The sequence below is a fragment of the Capsicum annuum genome, chromosome 9 (genome assembly GCF_002878395.1).
Source record: "Capsicum annuum cultivar UCD-10X-F1 chromosome 9, UCD10Xv1.1, whole genome shotgun sequence".
Taxonomy (NCBI): Eukaryota; Viridiplantae; Streptophyta; class Magnoliopsida; order Solanales; family Solanaceae; genus Capsicum; species Capsicum annuum.
The window spans coordinates 181662961-181683558 of record NC_061119.1 but is presented as its reverse complement, the minus strand read 5'-3'; the positions used below and the strand labels follow the sequence as shown (position 1 = coordinate 181683558).

At 33.6% G+C, this 20598-nt stretch overlaps 1 protein-coding gene across 5 annotated transcripts in view; it reads left to right on the top strand.

Annotated features, from left to right (window-relative positions):
• The window catches only part of LOC107842348 (putative anthocyanidin reductase), an 87613-nt gene extending 68850 nt beyond the window's left edge, over window positions 1–18763 (top strand). Inside the window, exons 2-6 of one of the 5 annotated variants that reach the window (XM_016686134.2) lie at window positions 16543–16710; window positions 17216–17433; window positions 17650–17791; window positions 18137–18347; window positions 18430–18763. In XM_016686134.2, coding sequence (XP_016541620.1) covers window positions 16543–16710; window positions 17216–17433; window positions 17650–17791; window positions 18137–18347; window positions 18430–18592 — 902 coding nt within the window. In that variant the 3' untranslated portion in view covers window positions 18593–18763. Of the gene's footprint in view, window positions 1–16542; window positions 16711–17215; window positions 17434–17631; window positions 17792–18136; window positions 18348–18429 lie in introns of all 5 variants that reach the window. The other 4 variants (XM_016686133.2, XM_016686136.2, XM_016686135.2 and 1 more) reach the window with 4 other exon arrangements.
• The last annotated feature ends 1835 nt before the right edge of the window (window positions 18764–20598 follow it).

Sequence of the window (20598 nt, the reverse complement as noted above, 5' to 3'; positions counted from 1 at the left end):
ACATTTTTCATGGATTAATCACAGATCATAAAACAAAAACTACCCTAATCAATTAAAATTTAAAGGATATGGGCCAATTTAATGGAAATGATTGGTTGTCTTATATCCAACGCCTAATTTAATATCGCGGCACGACATCCATCAATAATAAAGTTGGATCCTTATGCTGAAGTGATCCAACATTCATTCCTTCATTCACAACATCTATCATGTATGCCACTTAAATTTTTATTGGTTGCTTTTCGGTTTTACACACACGGAAGGAGACTTCATCATTACACACTTGGAACTTCATTTCTCCACACTCTATATCAACTAGTGCTCTTTTGATAGCTAAAAATGGTCTCCTAAGTATAATTGGTATCTCATGGTCGATATGACAATCGAGGACTACAAAAACTAACAGAAGGATGAATTGATCAATCTTAACCAAAACATCGCTCAATATGCCTACTAATTTTTTAATTAAACTGTCTGAAATTAAGAGTCTCAAGGTGGTGAGTGTGGGAGCTCTCAATCCTAGACTTTGATACACGACATATGGCATCAATTTAATACTAGCACCAAGGTCACACAATGCCTTTTCAAATTTATGGGTCCCAATGGTGCAGGGGATTGTAAAAGCACCTGAGTCTTCCTTTTTCTCTGCCATAGCATTTAACATCATAGTGATACAAGTGTAGGTTACTTTAATAGTCTCACCATCCATAAGTATGTTCTTCGACATAAAGTTCTTAATTGATTTAGCATAACCCAAAATCTCTTGAAGAGCCTCTAATAGTGGAATATTGATTGAGAGATTGTTAAGATTTGCAAGAAATTTTTTTAGCTTGGATTGTCATCTTTATTTTTCAACCTTTGTGGAATGTGTGGAGGAATTTTCATTGTGGGAAATGGAAAGTTTTGAGATTAATTCCTCATTTTCTTGTCACCATCAATCACCTTAGGAGTTTCCTCCTTATCACCCTTCTCTTCAATTATCATTGGCTCCTCAGCACCTTTTTTAAGAGACTTTGAAGCATCAACACTTGGATATTTGGATCACTTCCTCTTCACATTCATTTGATCATCTAGAGATTTTTCCTTAACTTCAATCACATGCTCACCAAGATTTCTACCACTTCTAGTAACAATTGTCATGACATGGCCTTTATTTTTAGGATTTACCACCGTGTCACTAGGTAGCCCACCTTTTGGCCTAGTATTGAGTTAGGTAGAAATTTGCTCCACTTGTGTCTCCAATTGCTTTCTGGAAGCCAAATATTAAATAATTGTTTGGTTAAGTTGAGAAAAATCGCTCTTCACCTCCCTTGCCATTTTATTGGTACCTTCAACACACATCAAAATTCAAGCAAGTACATCTTCAGTTTTGACTTTTTCTGGGTCCACTGAGTTTGATTCTTTATCCTTGACATAATCATAAGGGGGAACATATCTATCATAACCTCTCTACTTGTCCCTCCAATCACAATCTCTATCCCTTTCTCTATCACGTTAATTATGATCTTAGTCTCGATCATTTCCACCTTGATTTTTGTCTTGCTTTTGATAGGCAGGGCGAGACCCCCAGAATAATTTGCCAACATCCTTATCTCTTATCAAGTGACCTTAGATTTATCCTCATCATAACCTTTGGAACCTTGAGAGGCAACGACATTGATAGCTTTTGTAGCTGCTCCCATCAAGTGCTTAGTGAGGAGCTCCAATTGGGTCATCACCTTGGCCATATTTGCATCCCTTTCTTAGTCCTTTATTTTTTCTTTGTTAACATAAGATACGGTGGGGGACCCTACGGCTACTTCGGAATCCTGAGTATGTCATCCCTGATTTTACTTACTGACTTGCTTAAGTATATTTATCGCAACATCATATTATAACTTCACAAGAGAACCACTCAATGCATTGTCCACCATCGTATTATTGAGTTGGTCTAATGCCTTATAAAATATCTGAAAGAGCATCTTCTTTGGCATTTCATAGTTCGGTCATTGCATGAGTTTGTCATTGAACCTTTTCCATGGCTCATGTAAGGGCTTACCATTAAGTTGATGAAAATTTGTGATCTCATCTCTTGGTTGAAGCATTCTATATAGAGGAAAACATCTATCCAAAAAGGCCTTCGTAAGTTTGACCTAAGATGTAATAGACCCCGCGGGTAGAGATCTCTACCACAAAACACTTTACCCATTAGGAAAAATAGGAAAAGCCTCAATCGAATGGACTCTTGAGTGATATGAGCAATATCAAATAGGGCACATACCTTAATGAACTTTTTCAAACACAAGTTGGCATCTTTGTGTGCTTGACCCTGAATAGACCTTTCATTGTAACATGTAGAGCATGACATGGAACACCATGTTTCCCCCGGCCAGTGGGATGTGGATTGCACTCGTACACCTCGCATCATAAAGATGATCCTCATTCTCGAGGCGTCCATCTAATGAGCTTTCATTGATCCCATTATGGCTCATGGTGTCGTGATTACTATAAAAATCACCTAATAAAACAAAAATAACAAACAAGGTAAATAAAAGCACTACGAGTAACCCACGTTCACTAACAATACCTCAAAAAAGACACCTAAGCTTCACTCCCCGACAACGGCACCATTTTTGATAATGCTCAACTTACACCATTGTTTGGATGCAAGGCGGTCATCGTTAATATAAATCCAAAAAGAGTTGGGCCCGTATCCATAAGGAATGTAAGCTAGTTTTCAACACCTTTCGAGTATTGATAGTTAACTAGGAGTTAACCCATAATGCACAACTAAAACTAAACATTAAAGTGAAGTTAGGGGATTTGGTGTAAATCTTTGTTATGTAAAATCACACAATAACACTAACAAGGGATTTAACAAGTGATTAGTAAATCTAATTAAGAGAAACCTTGGGGTTATGCTACTTTAGGGGTCACTTATGTATGGGTAATCAAAGGTTAGTCTAAGTTTTAGCTATGGGTTTTTGTAGGCTAGTTTATGGTATTAGTGTTAGCCTTTCAACAAAATACTAAATTTCACTCAAGTATTCTTTCAAAAACTTCATGAGCATGACAAATTCATCAACCCAATACCTCATACTAGCATCCTTATTTCTAAGATAATGCTTATAAACATAGCACACCCATACAACATCCCTATTTCTAAGATAATGCCATGAGAGAAGCTATATAAAAGTATAGTTCACTATTAATCATCACTCATATCCCTCTTTCAAGGATGATATAGGATCCAAGTCAATTGGGGTTTTCACCTACAGTTCTCAATTCATAACTAGAGTTATAGCAAGACCCAACATCCTTAACTATTTATTTGGATTAATGATTGACACCTACACCATAATAATCACCTAATTAAGCATAACCCCATTATAAGAATTTAGCTACTCATGAAATTGGAGAAAAGAGATCAACTTATTTTCATTCATTTACCTGCAAACATGCAAACCATGGGATTTAATGTATTTCAATAAAGAATTAGCCTTATATACACAATCATTTCATCGTAATGTGCTCAAATTTAGATGTAAATGAGTGGAAAATTTTCCACTCATCAGGTTGCTACAAGTCCTCCACTACTTCTAACTTTGAGGTTGTGATTTGGAATCATTAATAGAGCAGCGAAAAAAATGGGTGCTCCTAGGAAGGAGTAAACAAAAATTAAAAAAAACCTAGTGACTTATATTTTCATAAAACATTTCCAACCACACTCTATTTTACCCTTTAAACTTTATATTTGGAAGAAAAAATAGAGAACATCTACTCCAACCACCCTCTAAATCAGACTCTAAACTCTATATCTGGATGGATGAATCGTGTTTCTCTAAATTTGGAGATTTGCTACTCTATATTTGGGGGGATTAATAGTGTTTCTCCAAAATTGGAGATGCACTATTTGTTGGGTTCAAAATCGAGAGGACGTTATGCGGAAGCTTTTAATTTGAAAACCATAGAGTTGATAACTTAGATGACAAAGAAAACTAGAACAAAAAACACTTATTGTTTGATATGATTGGCCACAAAACCTACATATTAATAACTAAATCAAAAAACTTAAAATCTATTGGGAGATTCTCCCCCTAAAACAAGAATCTTTGATGACTACATTGTGGATGCTATTGTATTTTTGGTATGAGAATAGAGTCTTCTATTTATAGTGTTCTAAAATCTTTTCTCCAAGAAAGAGGTTAACCAAATATGGAAGATTTTATATTTTTCTTTTAGGAAAAATAAAAGTAATTATTACTTTTATTTTCCTTCCTAGGAAAAGTAAAACTTGTTTTTGGTAAGAAAATCGGCGTAAAAACCCAAACAAAATCTCTCCTTTTTAGCTTGATTTTCTTGCAAAGTAATATTGATCTTCCCTCTTCCCACGATCTTCATATATCACTATTTCTTACCATGATTAAAATTTGATATTGGATAAAAATTTGAGCCCTGCGCATTAAAAATAAAATCATGGGTTGATATTATTGGAGCACTATATTATAAGTAAACAAGGTTGAAAGTGGAGCCTTGTACATTGAAAGTTCGCTCATATTAATAATGAAGCTCATGCGTTAAAAGTATATGCACGAGTTAAAAGGAACCCAAGCATTGAAAGTAAGCAGGGATTGAAAATTCGAGCCCATAAGCCTGAGTTGAAAATTGATTTTATTAAAGATGGAGCAGCAGGATTACTAAAAATATGATTGAAAGATATCTCCACATGTAGTATTTGGCTTTTTTTACAAGAAAATCTTTACTATCGCCAAGTTGATTGCAACTCGATTTGAAACCGCTTTGAACCTGTCTTTAATATCACCAAGCCATTGGACCTTTGAACCGTAGCATCTGATACCACTTATTGGGTTCGAAATTGAGAGAGTGTCATGTAGAAGCTTTTAATTTGCAAATCATGGAGGCAATAATTCAGATGACAAAGAAAACTATAGTAAAAATCGCATCTTATTTGATATGATTGGTCAAAAATCCTTCATATTGAAAACCAAATAAAAAAATTTAAAATTTATTTGGAGATTCTCCCCTAAACAAGAATATTTGATGACAAATTGTGGATGTTATTGTGTTTTTTGTATGAGAAGAGGGATCTTCTACTTATGGAGGTCCTAAAGATTTCCTCCAAGAAAGAGATTAACCAAATATGGAAGATTTTAATATTTTCCTTCTAGAAAAAATAAAAGTAATTATGGTATTAATTTTATTTTTCTTCCAAGAAAAAGCAAAAATTAATTTGGTAAGAAAATCAGGGCAAAAATCCTAACGCTATTCATCCCCTCTATTTTACTTTTTTATTATTATAATTATATAATATTTTTAATTTAACATATTTTAAATTATATAAGACCATTAAATAAGGGCCTAATATTAGTAATTATCTTCTATTGTAATATCTTTATTATATTAATTTTAAATTTTATTAAACTAATTTTCTTATATAATATTTTTATTTAAGATATAAGTTAGTTCTATTATAATTTGTAGTTGTACCATAAATACGATCATCATAAAAGCTAAAAGTGCACGTGTACAACAAGTAATCGAGGATGAGCGTGACTTAATGTACCAATTCAAGATACTTCGGAAGCTCCAACTCCAATGATAGAAATGGTGGTAGATGAAAATTAGCCATTTAAATAATTTTTAGCTTGATATAAAAATATTAAGGATAAAAATGCTCATTTTGAACTTCGTAATGCATTAATAAAGCATTTATGGGAGCAATGTTTTAATCTTGAAAGTTGAATATTTATTTAGAAATTAAAATAAATTCTACCATGATATAATACTTTTTTATTATATTTTATCATGATTTCACTGATTTGAATTGTCTGTTAATATGGATAACATACAATACTTGCTTCCAATTTATGTTAATTAAAATTTGAGGTAAAAAATAATTTTGTATTACATGAAGATCTTGAAAAGAATATAAATTTTATAAGGTGATTATATATTTATTTATTTTTTTAAAAATAAAAGATTTAAGTTTGAAATAAGAAATTATAAATGCAATAAAGATAAAAATATAATATTAAAGAGAGAGAAAAGAAGATTCTTTTTTATAGTGTAAAATAAAATTATTAATTAAAATTGATGTTCTCCCAATAGAGATTTTGTTTCTCTATATTTACTTTAACTACTAATAATAAAAGGCAATAAGCAGGCACGTCTTTGACATGTCTGCTTGTGCTGCCTGCTTCAACTGCTTCAATCGTAATTTTACTATATCATTCCTAATTAATTAGTATAAGTCATTTAAGTATTAAAATTACTACTAATAATAAAGGGCAATAAGCAGGCACGTCTTCGACATGTCTACTTGTGTTGCCTGCTTCAATTGCTTCAATCGTAATTTTACTATATCATCCCTAATTAATTAGTATAAGTGATTTAAGTATTAAAGAATTAATAATATTTAATAAAAAAGATAAAATAGAAATAAAATAATAAATTAACTCTTGATGTTTTGTGCTACCTTCCTCAGCTGCTTCAATCATAATTTTATTATATCACCCTCTAATTAATTATTATAAGTCATCTAAGCATTAAAAAGTTAATAATATTTAATAAAAAAAAAAATTAAACGTAAAATGATGAATAACTCTTAATGTTTTAAATTAACTTGATGTCTTATATGAGACCCATTTAAATATTTTTCACTTAAAAGGTTTTTTTTAGTAAGGCTCTATAATGAAATTTTAGTCTTAGATGATCATGACCAACTACATGCTAACATCTGTAGTTGTAGGTGAACTGAAAGAAATGATTTTTTATGAAAAACTTATCTTATTTGTGGTCCTTCTAGTCAATGCACGTGACTAGTAAAATTTAGGATTAAATCATCGATAGCCCCTTAAACTTGTTACAAAATTTCACTTGGACCCTCAACTCAGTCTTGAACTTATTGAACACCTAAATCATTCAAAATGATACCTATCAGGCACAAATTATGTGATTAAGTACAAATTAATATTTTGCTTTTATTTTTATTAAAAAATTTAAACTTAAGTTATTTTTTTAATATAATTTTTAATTCTATGATTTCTTAATTTAAAAAGAAAAAAAAAAGCATTGCACCCCTCCCCCTCCCCCCAAGTCCCCGTCGTCTTCAAACCCCCACCTTCCTCGTAATCGTTGTTTTCATCTTATAATAAAAGTAGATAAAATCTACCCCCCACCCCACCTCAAAAATAGTGAGTTACATTTCTGTTCAAAATTCAAGAAATGGTGGAGCAATTGGAATCAGAATCGTCAAGATCGGGCAACTTGTTTAACAAAATCATAGTTGCTACCGCTGGCGAAGCTCATACTCTTGCTCTCACTGGTAACACAAACATCTTTTGATTAGCTATCACAACTTCATTCAAATTTTTTAAGGAATGCATTTCGCCGGAAAATCAAAAGTGAGGAAGTATATTGCTGCTACTATGAAATCATCAACAATATGTTCCATCTAGGAGTATATTGTTCCCAAATCTTCACTAATCAACAATATGTTCCCAAATCTTCACTAATCAAAAATTGTTCCCAAATCTTCACTAATGATCTCAAATCATATATGAAAAAATACGGGGGGAAAAGAGTAGAAGATTGTATCTGAAATTTATTTGAAAAAAATTGAGTTTTATGGTTGGAGAAAAGGAATAAGGATGGAGAAAACGGAGAAAAAAATGGGGGGGGGGGGTGACCAGTTTTTTATTTTTATTTGAAAAAATTATAATTATTTTTTAATAATTGTTTAGGCCCTCAATACCACATGGCACTTTTAAATTAGTCGTTTATGCCATGTCACCACTAGTGTGTTACACACACTTTATAATTTTTGCTAAATATACGAAAGTGCATAATAGGAACAATTTTCTACATAGTATAGGTGTTCAGTAGATACCAGTCTTAGTTGAGAGATCCAAGTGAAATTTCAAAACAAGTTTAAGATCCTATCGATGACTTAAGCCTAAAATTGATATATGGTTCATGCAACCATGTATTCTTTTGAGAGCTGAGCTAGTTATATCGTGAGAGTCGTTAAAAAAACATGCATGTATGTATGACCCATACACTCTTATATGACAGAATACATAAACAGTCTCTTGAACTATTGCAACATATTCGCACCTTAATAAGCTCATGCTTTTATTGAATTCCTGAACCTCCATAAAGTGTTTCTATTAAATACTCTTGTCTAATATAACACATATCGTGTGCTTCATGTTGCTTGAGCACATAAAAATGTTAAAAAACTGATGATGTGAATTTGGAAACAATAATACTTCCCTTTTTTAACTTTTTGCCCCCTCTCTCTCTTCTTCGTCTGCAAAACTTTCAACTCTAAATTCAAGAACAGAGAAGATCCATAAACCTTTGTCTCTCTTTGTCACTTATGAATATAGCTGAAGAGAGGGGCCACAACAAAATATTGTTGATCAATCTTTCTATTTGACTATCAAATTTACCAAATTTGCTAACAAGTTTGAAGTCCCAAATGGTGTTGTTGGCCTTCGAGTTATTTCTGTCATATGCATGTCCAATAATCAGAATTCTAATAAAGATACAACCATGGCTATTTCGCCAAGATCAACTTTAAAGTTTAAACTCAATTTTTGCTTCAAACTCAATTTCAATTTTAAGTAATAATTTTGCTCTATATTTAGAAATAAAGTTAACCAAGTTGTAGGATTTTCTTTGTCAATAGCTTAAATATATCATCTCTTGCAAGAAAAACCAATGAAATTGTGCTCTAGGGTTTTCTTTGTCTATCAATAGATTTTTGATGAGGATGGGTTGGAAAATGAACAAAAAGGTGCTATAATTTTGAATTTTCTTTTTAAAAGCTGAAGTGTAAAGTAAAAATGGGTGTAGTATTTTGATTGGTTGGAATTTTCATGTGGGACTAGTTTGATTTCACTCTCACAACTCATAGCAAACACGGGCTCAAAAAATGTGTCAAGTCAAATGATTGTATTTAATTGATATACTTTATAAGAGATTCAAGGATTCAATAGGAAGATGGCCTTATTAAAGTGTCAACACAGAAAAAATCAACAAATTTAGAAGGTTGTTTATGCATTCCGCCTTCTTAAATAGTAACAAACTACGTGAGGATATGATCGATTGAGAGATAAATCACAAGAGCAACATCTAAAGGTATTTTGTTGAACGTGTGGGGGACATAGGTTTACTTGAATTCTCTTCTAAGTAATTAGCAAGTCGGTTTTATCATATGTCAAACTAAAGCAATTTTGCAATTTGACATCCTTCAACTAATTCTGAGTCCAATGTCAATTCCGTGTACTCTAAAAAACAAGTCAAACTAAATCATCCAATCAATTTTCTCACTATGTTCTCATATAATAAGCAATAGGGGTGTTCATGGTTTGGTTAAAAACCAAACCGAACCGCGAACCAAACCAAACTGATTAAAAAAATCAACTTTTGGTTAGGTTTGGTTTGGTTTGGTTATAAATTCTTAAAACCAATACTTATGTGGTTTAGTTTTGATTTTACTATAAAATAACCGAAAAAATAATCAAACCGAACTGATAAATTTTTTCTTTTATATATATATATATATTATCACATACATATGCATATATAAATTATTTATATATTATTCATAAATAAAATATAACTATTTTTTATATTTTAAATTTTAATCATGAATTTAACTTTAGTCATAGCACTTTTAGTCATATGTCTCCATCTAATTGGTGGTACGTTATGAGATTCTACATGATTTTCACACTTTGAATGGTAAATGATACTAATTGTGAAAATTATCTTGTTGTCTATGGGATTTTATAGGTGAGTTTTATTAGACTACAGATAATCACTAGTTTTGAACTTTCTTTTTGGTCCCTATTGAGCAAAAAATTTATGTGTTTATCTTTTGGGGGTTTATCATATCATTCTCTTATATGTAGTTTCTAAATACATTTGTGGAAGCATTCATATGGTGTTGTTCATGGCTTTGCCTAAGTTTCTAAATACATTTGTAGAAGCGTCCATATGGCGTTGTTCATGGCGTTGCCTAAGTATAACACTAAATTGACATATTAGTTTCAAGGTTGAGGAACAACACTCGATTGACATCTCATATGTTGGATTGAATTTTTTTAAGAAAAATTTCAAATTTTATCATTAACTAAAGTTATAAACCGAACCAAACCGAACTAAACGGACAAGAATCAAACCGGCGGTTATTTTTTTGTATTGGTTTGGTTTGGTTTTAGAAATTTAAAAACCGACTAAGTTGGTTTGGTTATGGTATTAACCAATAACCGACCCATGAACACCCCTAGTCAGCAATAGCTTTCCATCACTTTCCAACCTCAATTATTAGATATTCCGTAATCTCTACTCTCTATGTCACGAAGGGGTCATTTGGTTGGGAAACAAGTTATATGAATTAGTTATATTGAGATTAGTCATATTGAGACTATTTATATTGGAATTAATTATCCTGAAATTATTTTTAGTGGTTGTTTGGTTTGTGGTATTAAAAATATTATGCATTGCATTATTTTTAAGAATAGATAATTTGTTTACAAAAATATCCACCTTATTTAGCTTGATTATTTTCCTTCATATTAAACCATATAAAAGAAATTAAAAGTTACTATTTTTTTAAACTTTAGTAATTTCTTTTTTCTATAAATACATGTTAAGAAATTTATGTTTATATTTCTTAAATGTGTACAACAACAATAACATACCCAGTGTATTTCCACCTAGTGGGGTCTGAAGAGGGTAGAGTGTACGCAGACCATACCACTACCTCAGGAGAAGTAGGTACGCAGACCATACCACTACCTCAGGAGAAGTAGAGAGGTTGTTTTCGATAGACCCCCGTCTTAGGACCGATACCCATATACCAACCCAAATATAAGTGTATATAACTAGTATGGTACACAAGACAAAGTAATAGAATACAAAACACAAAAGATAAGTACATATATAAACTAGTACGATAAGCAAAATAAACTAATACCACTAGCCACGAACAAAAAACTCCAGCCCCCGAGGAGCGCACCTCTACTATTACCGACACCCTCCCACCCCTAACCCTCTACCCTAATTCGCTTTCTCCACACCTTTATATCAAGGGTCATGTCATCCGTTAGCTGTAACTACTCCATATCATGCCTAATCACCTCCCTCCAATATTTCTCTGGTCTACCTCTACCCCGCCTAAACCATCCATAGCCAGTGTCTCACACCTCCGCACAGGAGCATCTAAGCCCCTTCTCATCACGTGCCAGAACCAATGTAACCATACTTCTCGCATCTTGTCCTCAACTGAGGCAACTCCCACCTTCTCTCGAATAATCTCATTCCTTACCCTATCTTTCTTGGTATACCCACACATCCATCGCAACGTTCTCATCTCCGCCACCTTCAACTTTTAGATGTGGGAGTTCTTAACTGGCCGACACTCTGCTCCATACACCATAGCCGACCGAACTACCACTCTATAGAACTTACCTTTAAGCTTTGGAGGCACCTTTTTATCACATAGAACTCCCGAAGCGACCCTCCATTTCAACCTTCCTGCCCCAATACCCCATTGCCCTGAATCATAGACCCCAGATACTTGAAACTCTCCCTCTTCTGAATGGCATGAGAATCTAGCTTCACAAGCACTCCAGCCTCCTGTGACACATTACTGAACTTACACTCCAAGTACTCCGTCTTGGTTCTACTTAACTAAAATCCTTTAGACTCAAGTGTCTGTCTCCATATTTCCAATTTATCATTAACTCCACCCCAAGTCTCGTCAATTAGAACCACATCATCTGCGAATAACATACACCAAGGCACCTCCCCTTGAATATGTTACGTCAAAACATCCATCACCAAGGTAAATCAAAATGGGCTAAGAGTCGATCCCTGATGTAACCCTATCACGAATGGAAAGTGCTCTGAATCTCTACCTACCATCCTCACCCGAGTCTTCACCCCATTATACATATCCTGAATTGCCCTAGTGTACGCCACGAGCACCCCTCTAGCCTCCAATCACCTCCACAGAATCTCCCTAAGAACTCTGTCATATGCCTTCTCAAGATCAATAAACACCATGTGCAAGTCCTTCTTCCTCACTAATCTCCTTACAAGGTGAATGGCCTCAGTGGTCGAGCGACCTGGCATGAAACCGAACTGATTCTCAGAAATCATCACGATTCTTCTCATCCACACCTCTACCACCCTTTCCCAAACCTTCATAATATAACTTAAAAACTTAATACCTCTATAGTTATTGCAACTCTAGATGTCTCCCTTGTTCTTATACACTGGAATTATCGTACTCCATCTCCATGCTTCAGGTATCTTTGCTGTTCTAAAAATACTATTAAACAACCTTGTCAACCACTCTAAACCTGCCCCGCTAGTGCTCTTCTAAAAATCCACTGGAATCTCGTCTGGCTCAGTCGCCCTACCCCGCCTCATCCTGTGAATAGACCCTTTGACCTCCTCAACCTTGATATGCCTACAATACCCATAATCTCGACACTCCTCAGAATTCTCCAAGTCCCCCAACACGAAACCTTTGTTCCCTTCGTCGTTCAAAAGTTTATGGAAGTAGGACTGCCACCTCTCCCTAATAAGAGCATCCTTTACCAACACTATACCATCCTCTTCTTTGATGCACTTCACCTGGTCAAGGTCACAAGCCCTCCGCTCCTTGGCCTTAGCCAGCCTATACAACTTCTTATCTCTGTCTTTCTCCTCTAAAGCCGCATATAGGCGCTCAAAAGCTGTAGTCTTAGCCACCGTAACCGCTAACTTAGCCTCTCTCCTAGATACCTTATACTCCTCCTTATTCATTTGTCTTTTCTCCTCATCATTGCTCGCAACAAACTTATCATAAGCCACCTTCTTATATTCCACCTTACGCTTAACCTCTTCATTCCACCACCAGTTTCCCCGATGTTTGCCAGATTGACCTCTGAAGACACCCAACACCTCTCTAGCGGTCTCCCTAATACAACTAACAGTCGTCTCCCACATACTATCCACACGTCCTCTACTCTCCCAAGCCCCCCTACTCTTCAACTTCTTCTCTATTTCCAAAGCACTATCCAAAGTCAAGCTACCCCACTTAATCTTAGGACGAGCCTCCACGCTTCTTTTTTTTTTGCTCTTACTGATAACCAAATCCATTACCAACAACCTATGCTGAGTCGAAAGATTCTCGCTAGGTATGACTTCACAGTCTTTACAAAGCGTTCTATCCCCTTTCCTAAGAAGCAAAAAGTCTATCTGAGTCTTGGCCACTGAACTATAAAATGTAATAAGGTATTCCTCCTTCTTCGGAAAGCTTGAATTCGCTGTCCACAACCTAAAAGCCCTAGAAAAATTCAAAAAAGCAGCTCATCCGTCATTCCGCTCCCCAAAACCAAAACCACTATGCACATCATCAAAACCTCTTGGAAAAGACCCAATATGCTCATTGAAATCCCCTCCCATGAGAAGCTTCTCAGTGCTCGGGATGCTCCTCACTACCTTATCTAAAACCTCCCAAAACTCCTTCTTCTCCTTCTCGTTTAAACCTACTTGCGGGGCATAGGCACTAATAACATTCACCGTAGACCCTCCAATGACCAACTTAATAGATATCAACCTATCACTAACTCTCTTTACCTCAACTACCTTCTCCCTAATTTCTTCATCTACTAAGATACCTACCCTATTTCTATGTCTCACACTACCCGAGTACCACAACTTATAATCATCCACATCTCTCACCTTAGTGCCTATCTATTAGTTTCCTGGACACACACTATACTAACCCTCCCCTTTCGAAGAGTCTTCACCAGCTCTATAGACTTACCCTACAAAGTTTCTATGTTCTAAGATCCAACTCTCAACGTAGAAGCTCTCTTATACCATATAACCTTACTACCCATTGCCCCTAACCCCAAACTCGTCCCCAACCCAGCCCCACCACCTCCCAAACCCTAGTCTACCATTGTCAATTCTAGCCACTACACAAATAGGAAAAAAATAATGGGAAAAAAAAGACAGATAACAGAGGAGGATAAGGATAAGGCTAAAAGGACAAACTGGTTATAATGAAATCAGTCAAGGAGTTAGAATCTGCTGCCCAACACCGACAACAACCAATATATACTACCAAACTAAATATATATGCTAGTTCCTTAGGTAATAGTAATCAAAACCACTAAAATAACTAAAAGCAAAAAAACACAAATAGTATTAACAGGTAAAACACTATTAAGAATTACCAAAATCACCAAGTCATCACCCCCAATCCAGATAGGCAGCCAAGACACTCAGAAAAAGGAATCAAGATAGAAATATTATACCCAACTAGAAAAGATGGAGCGAGTGCACCTGATAGATTGAGTCTGTTTACTTGATGAAGTCGCTGGATTCCAACAATTTACGGTCAAAATTGGTCGCTGGAATAGTGTTTTTGTCATGATAGTATTGATATCGCCAAAATAGTGTTTGTCATCCCCGAATTTTGCACTTATGGTACCTGAGACGGATTTCAAGAATTCGTCAAGAATTCTATTCCTCTTTGGCATCAATTGGCCGGAGCGATGAGGGGGAGAAGAAGTGGCGGGAGGCTGTTTCGATGAATTTTGCCGGTGGAGCAACGAAAACTGTTGTGTGGCGCTCTGGGGGGGAGAACGGTGGCGTCGGGGGTTTTGCCGATGGTCGAAAATGTTGTTGCCGTCGTTGGGGGCGCTAGAGAACAGCAAATTACTTTAATGTATAAACCTTAATATTTCATGTTAAATTACTTATTTTGTCCTAAATTCTATAAAATGTTAATAATCCCATTTTTTGTTATAAAAGAAACAATCATCATTAAAAATGTGAAAAAAATTACTCTCATTTTTCATTATTTTATATCCTTAATATTTGGAAAGTTAATTGTATTTTTAAAAAAAAAATTGTCAAATACTTTTAGCTATATGTAAAAAATATTTTTTTTATTTAATAATTAAGCATGTGCTAAGTTAGAAAGGGAATGTCAAGATACTTTAATTACTTGTCCATGACAAATTTGTTAGGAAAAATAAAAATTTGAAGTAAGATTAATAAACATTTCTACAAAATAGAAAGACAATAAACCCTTGAATCAATTTTGAATTCGAATGTATAAACAGTTTTTATGGTGTCACTATCATGTTTCCATGACTCATCACTTTTATAGCATTTAATAAGCTCATATAATTGTTCAAATTTATCAAAATTTGTAGAGTAATTAAAATTTAAATTAGGGATAAAATTACAAAAAAAATTGATGTGAGGATTATCAAAATCTCACATTTTCTCTTATATAAAGTAGTAAAGTAATATATATATATATATATATATATATATATATATATATATATATATATATATATATATAAATAAATAAAACAATAATCAAAAGGTTTGGAGGGCAATTTTGTCATTTTATGGCTTTATCCCAAGATAAATTATGTTGAAATTATTTATACCACCCAAAGGATGGGATAACTTATCCCGATACTATTTGTTAATCCCGAGATAAGTTATCCGGAACTTGACAACCAAAGAAGGCATCAAAATTTTTATCCCGGACTATGTGTTTTAATACCTTACACGAAACGACCCCTAACTTTAATACTAGAAAGTAACAAAATTTTCCTTGAACAATGTCTCTAGAAAATTTAGATATTGAATCTTAAAGAACCCTTTGATTCTTGGGTGAAACCCTAGGTTTTAGGAATTAAAAGGTGTTAAACAATGTTAATATCTGATTTTAAGGTGAATTCGTGGTAAAAATCTTACATTGGAAAGTAATATAGAACACTAACTTGTTTTCTCCTTAAGGCTTTCAAATTATTGTGAGAAAGAACGAACTTTCTCTGTACCCGATGACCCTTATTATTCAATTTTCTACCGAAGCGGTTTGGCCACCCGCGGTCCACATAACACCCGTGGACCAACTATTTTTTATTTGGTCACTTTGGAAGCGCCCCACACTCCTATGGGAGCTCGTATCTACGATCTATCTTTTTAATAGGATCAGTAAAATACTCACAACATTTTGTAGGAATGTCAAATTGATTAACAATTGCTAGTGTTGGAAACTAGAATTCAAGAGCTATAATTTGATACATAGCTCGTAGCTCAATATTTTATACACTAGGAGATATGATCGCTGAAGTTAGATCATGTGCGTTGGTACTAGACTTTTCCTTGAACATTTCAAACTTATTGCAAACTACCTCTTCCTTCTTATAAACGCCTTGAAAAATCTTTCAAACATCATACTTAGGCATGATACATCTTCATAACTCTCCAAACAACCTTGTACCCAACTTAGAGCCTAAGCAAGAACATAATATTTATCGTCAATTTTCCAAGGACTACACACTCAAAATCCCTCTATGCATTAATGTCATGAGAAACCACATTTAGATAACATGGGTTAGAGACAGATTATGCATCCATGAACTGCTCCCCTTTGTCTGATCGATATGAATTTATTCAGTACCATTGTTGCAAATTAAACCTGATCAGGCTTGACCTTTACAGAGAAGTCATCACATCTATTGAAGTTGGCTGAGGGCAGTGACAGGCTAAGATTGTTCAAAGCTGATTTAAGAGAAGAAGGAAGCTTTGATGAAGCGGTGAGAAGTTGCAGTGGTCTATTCCATGTTGCTGCACCCATGGAATTCGGGGTACAAGCCACAGAAAATGTAGGTAAATATGCTTGTCTAATTAAATCATTAGTTTTGGAGTCCCAAATAAATTGGATGAAGGAGCAAAGGTCCAAATTTGCTTCTGAACTAGTTGAAATTGAATAAATTTTGCCCTTCATTTGACTGAAATTGAATAATTTTGACCTTCATTTGACTTTTGACTCGTTCATACCCTATGTTAGAAAATTTTCTCGTATTTGATCTTGCCATTAACTGAGCTCGACCATGAAAATGAGTACACTTGATGTGTTCAAGTTCTTTTGAGAAAAAAAAGTCTAGATTTAGCACTTCAAATTTTCGTCATGGTTTATAATTACTCTCAGGTTAGAGCTCCATTAGGGTCACGGGCCAAAAATAAGACTTTTTTCCAACGATGCGGTGATATTTAAACAAAAGTCGAACAGAAGACAAAATTGTTCAATTTCAAATGCTACAAGTAAATTGACCCTTTTTCCTTTACTAAAGAAAGAAATAGAAATAATTTCTTGGTTTATTTTAACTTGAAGACAGCTATGTTCAAGAAAATATCATAGAGCCTGCAATTCGTGGGACCTTGAATGTTCTCAGATCCTGCTTGAAATCCAACTCTATAAAAAGAGTTGTTTTCACATCATCAATCAGCACAGTCACGTCTAGAAACAGTTGTGGGAAGTGGAGACCTCTTGTGGATGAATCTTGCAAGATACATGTCCAACATGTTAAGCACACAAAACCTAGTGGTTGGGTAATTCTTTTTTCCTATACTCAAGAACTATTCAGACTCTTCAAAGAGATCAACGGGTGCATGTCGGGTCCTTTTAAAGTAATGAATTTTAGGAGAGTCCAAGCAACGTAACACAAGAGTATTACTACTATCATCTTACATTATTTATCATGTTACCGTATCCGCATATATAGATTATTTTGTAATGCATTTTTATAGGTTTATGTGCTAGTGAAGGTTTTGACAGAGGATGCAGCATTTCAATTTGCAAAAGAAAATGGCATTGACTTGGTTTCAACAATAACACCAACGGTAGCTGGTCCGTTCCTCACTCCTACAGTTCCATTAAGCATTCAAGTTCTCTTGTCACCAATAACAGGTTCTTTTCTCTCATTATTCCTATTTTTCATTCTAGAGCAGCAAAATGCTATCTTTATCACATGTGGTTCAGGTTGCATTTGTCCAGGGGCGTAACTAGTATATGTAAGATACGAGTTTGACAGAACCCAATAGTTTTGGTCCAAACATTTTACATTTGTAAAGAAATGCACTGAAAATGTACATATAATATACTTCAGAATCTATAAAGTTCAAATCTTGGATTGATCTCTGCATTTGTCCAACATAATTTTAGAATTGTTTTATTTTCACTTTCATCAAATAGATGCACATAAAAATGTCTTTCACAAGGTATGTTTTGTTCAAGGTCGTATTACTTTTATAGGTGATCCTGAACTGTTAGCTATACTCACGGCAGTGAAAACAAGAATGGGATCAATAGCATTAGCTCATATTGAGGATATATGTCATGCCCACATATTCCTCATGGAGAACATTAAAGCAGAAGGGCGATATATATGTTGTGCTAAGAGTTGGACAATGCCTACAGTTATCGGTGAACTTAAGAAAGAGTATCCTTGCCCTGCTTTAGAGAGGTTATCTATTCATTTCTTCTGAAATTTACAGCTAATGCAAATAAGTTGTATAAAAGTAATCGTCTAATTCTCTGTGTTACAGTCTAGATGATGAAGGGCATGATTCAGTGATCCCCTCTGAGATATCATCAAAGAAATTGAGAGTTCTGGGATTTTCTTTCAAGTATGAAATCGACGATATCATACAAGATACAATTAGTACTTGTATACATCATGGCTTCATACCCTATAATCAAAAGTCATAATTGCTATATCATATGAGCAGAGTATTTAAATCTTTGTAGAAATGGATGTTTTTGTGTGATTTCTATGCTTGTAGACAACAGTAATTGTGCAACTTACTTCTACTTGGAATATTTACATATGAAGAAACTGCAATACTGTTGTGTTCTGAAGAACTTCAAAATTATCATCTAGTTGTTGAAATGTCGGATTAGCTAAAGAACAACTTTTATGCAATAGGTTATTCACTAAAGACATCATTATCTGCACTAAAATTAGAATTTAGTCAAACGAAAATTTTTTGAAACATGCTGACATAGTAATATCATAATCTGTAGACAATAAAATTCACGTCCCGAAAATATAAGTCTTAAAGACAAGAAAATCATTTTTGACATGTGACCTCTTGTTAGAGGTACACGTCACTCAACCCAAATCAATCAATATTATTAAAAATCAAGACCACTAAAATAAAACCTGACCCACACCCTACCCAATTAATGGGTTCGATTTTTATTTTCATACGTTTGTTTTTTATTTTAACGACATGGGTCGAGTTTTAAGTAATATTGGTTGATCTAGATTTGGTGATGTTGACTTCTAATAAAAGGTTACATGAAAAAAATAATTTTACAAAATTGTTGTTAAAAAATAATGGCACGCATGAAATTTTTCTATAACAGTAGTGACACATAGATGAGTCAAACTTTTAACAACGTAACAATGACGTAAATGAGACAAACTTTTAACAGATAACATGGATGACCCATCTTAAATAATTCGATGTCAAATTTGAGTCGTCCTATAGGACTTGTTTGGAAAGTCGCCCTAGAAATTGAATTTGATGTAATTGGGTGTAATTACATTGTTTGGCATTTTGGTTGGCCGGATAATTACTTGGTCGGCATTTAATTGGTTTAATTGGCAGGAGATAATTACACTCTTCAATTTCCAAGGGCGAGCCGTGAATTGCTGGTAATTACATGATGTTAATTACAAGTTGGTTACCTTTTAATTTTTTCCTTTTATATCTATTTTTATTTTTTTTCATTTTTATTTATTTTTATTTCTAAAGGGGAGCCTTGGAGTAACTGGTAAAGTTGTTGTCATGTGACCAGGAAGTCACGGGTTCAAGCCTTGGAAATAGCCTCTAGCAGAAATGCAAAGTAAGGTTGCGTACAGTACACCCTTATGGTGGGGCTCTTCCCCAAACACCGCGCATAGCGGTAGTTTTAGTGCACCGGGCTGCCCCTTTTTTTAATTTATTTTTATTTCTATTATTTTAAATTATCTTTTTATTTTTGTTATTCTAGTATTTTTTAAAATATATATTTTTTATTTTTTATTTATATTTCATTTCCTTACTTCTCATTCCCAATCTTTACTTCATGTGATTCCATGCAATTGTTCGTATAATCTATTTTTTAAAATTTATTTTATGTTTATTTTTTTCATTTAACATAATTTTATTCGTATTCTAATTTTTAATTAAAATAGAATTTGTTGTTGAAAAAGGTTGTACACTTATGTTCTTTTAACATTAAATCATATTTATGTACGTTATGTTAAATTTGACACAGGAGTATTATGTTAACTTTTATTTTTTGAATTTTGAACTTATGTTATATTTTCAGTTTTAATTTATTTATTTTAATAATATTGACTTAATATTGCATATTGCAAATCATTTATTTTTTAGTTAGAATTGATAGATTATCTTTTTGTCAAATATTTTATGACATTATATTTATAAAATAATTTTTTTGTCAAACATGCATTTCATGATGTTCTAAGGAATCATGTACTTTTAGCTTTTATGATTAATCTAATTATAATACACAAATTTAAAAAATATAATCAATTATTTTTTATAATATACTTAAGAGCATATGTTTACTGTAATATATTTTCAAAGGATAATATATCTTGAATATTTAAGTTAATATCATTTATAAAGGTCCTTATTTGTCTAATATAAATTAAGTTTTGATAATTAAATTTTATTTTTAAAACTATATATATATATATA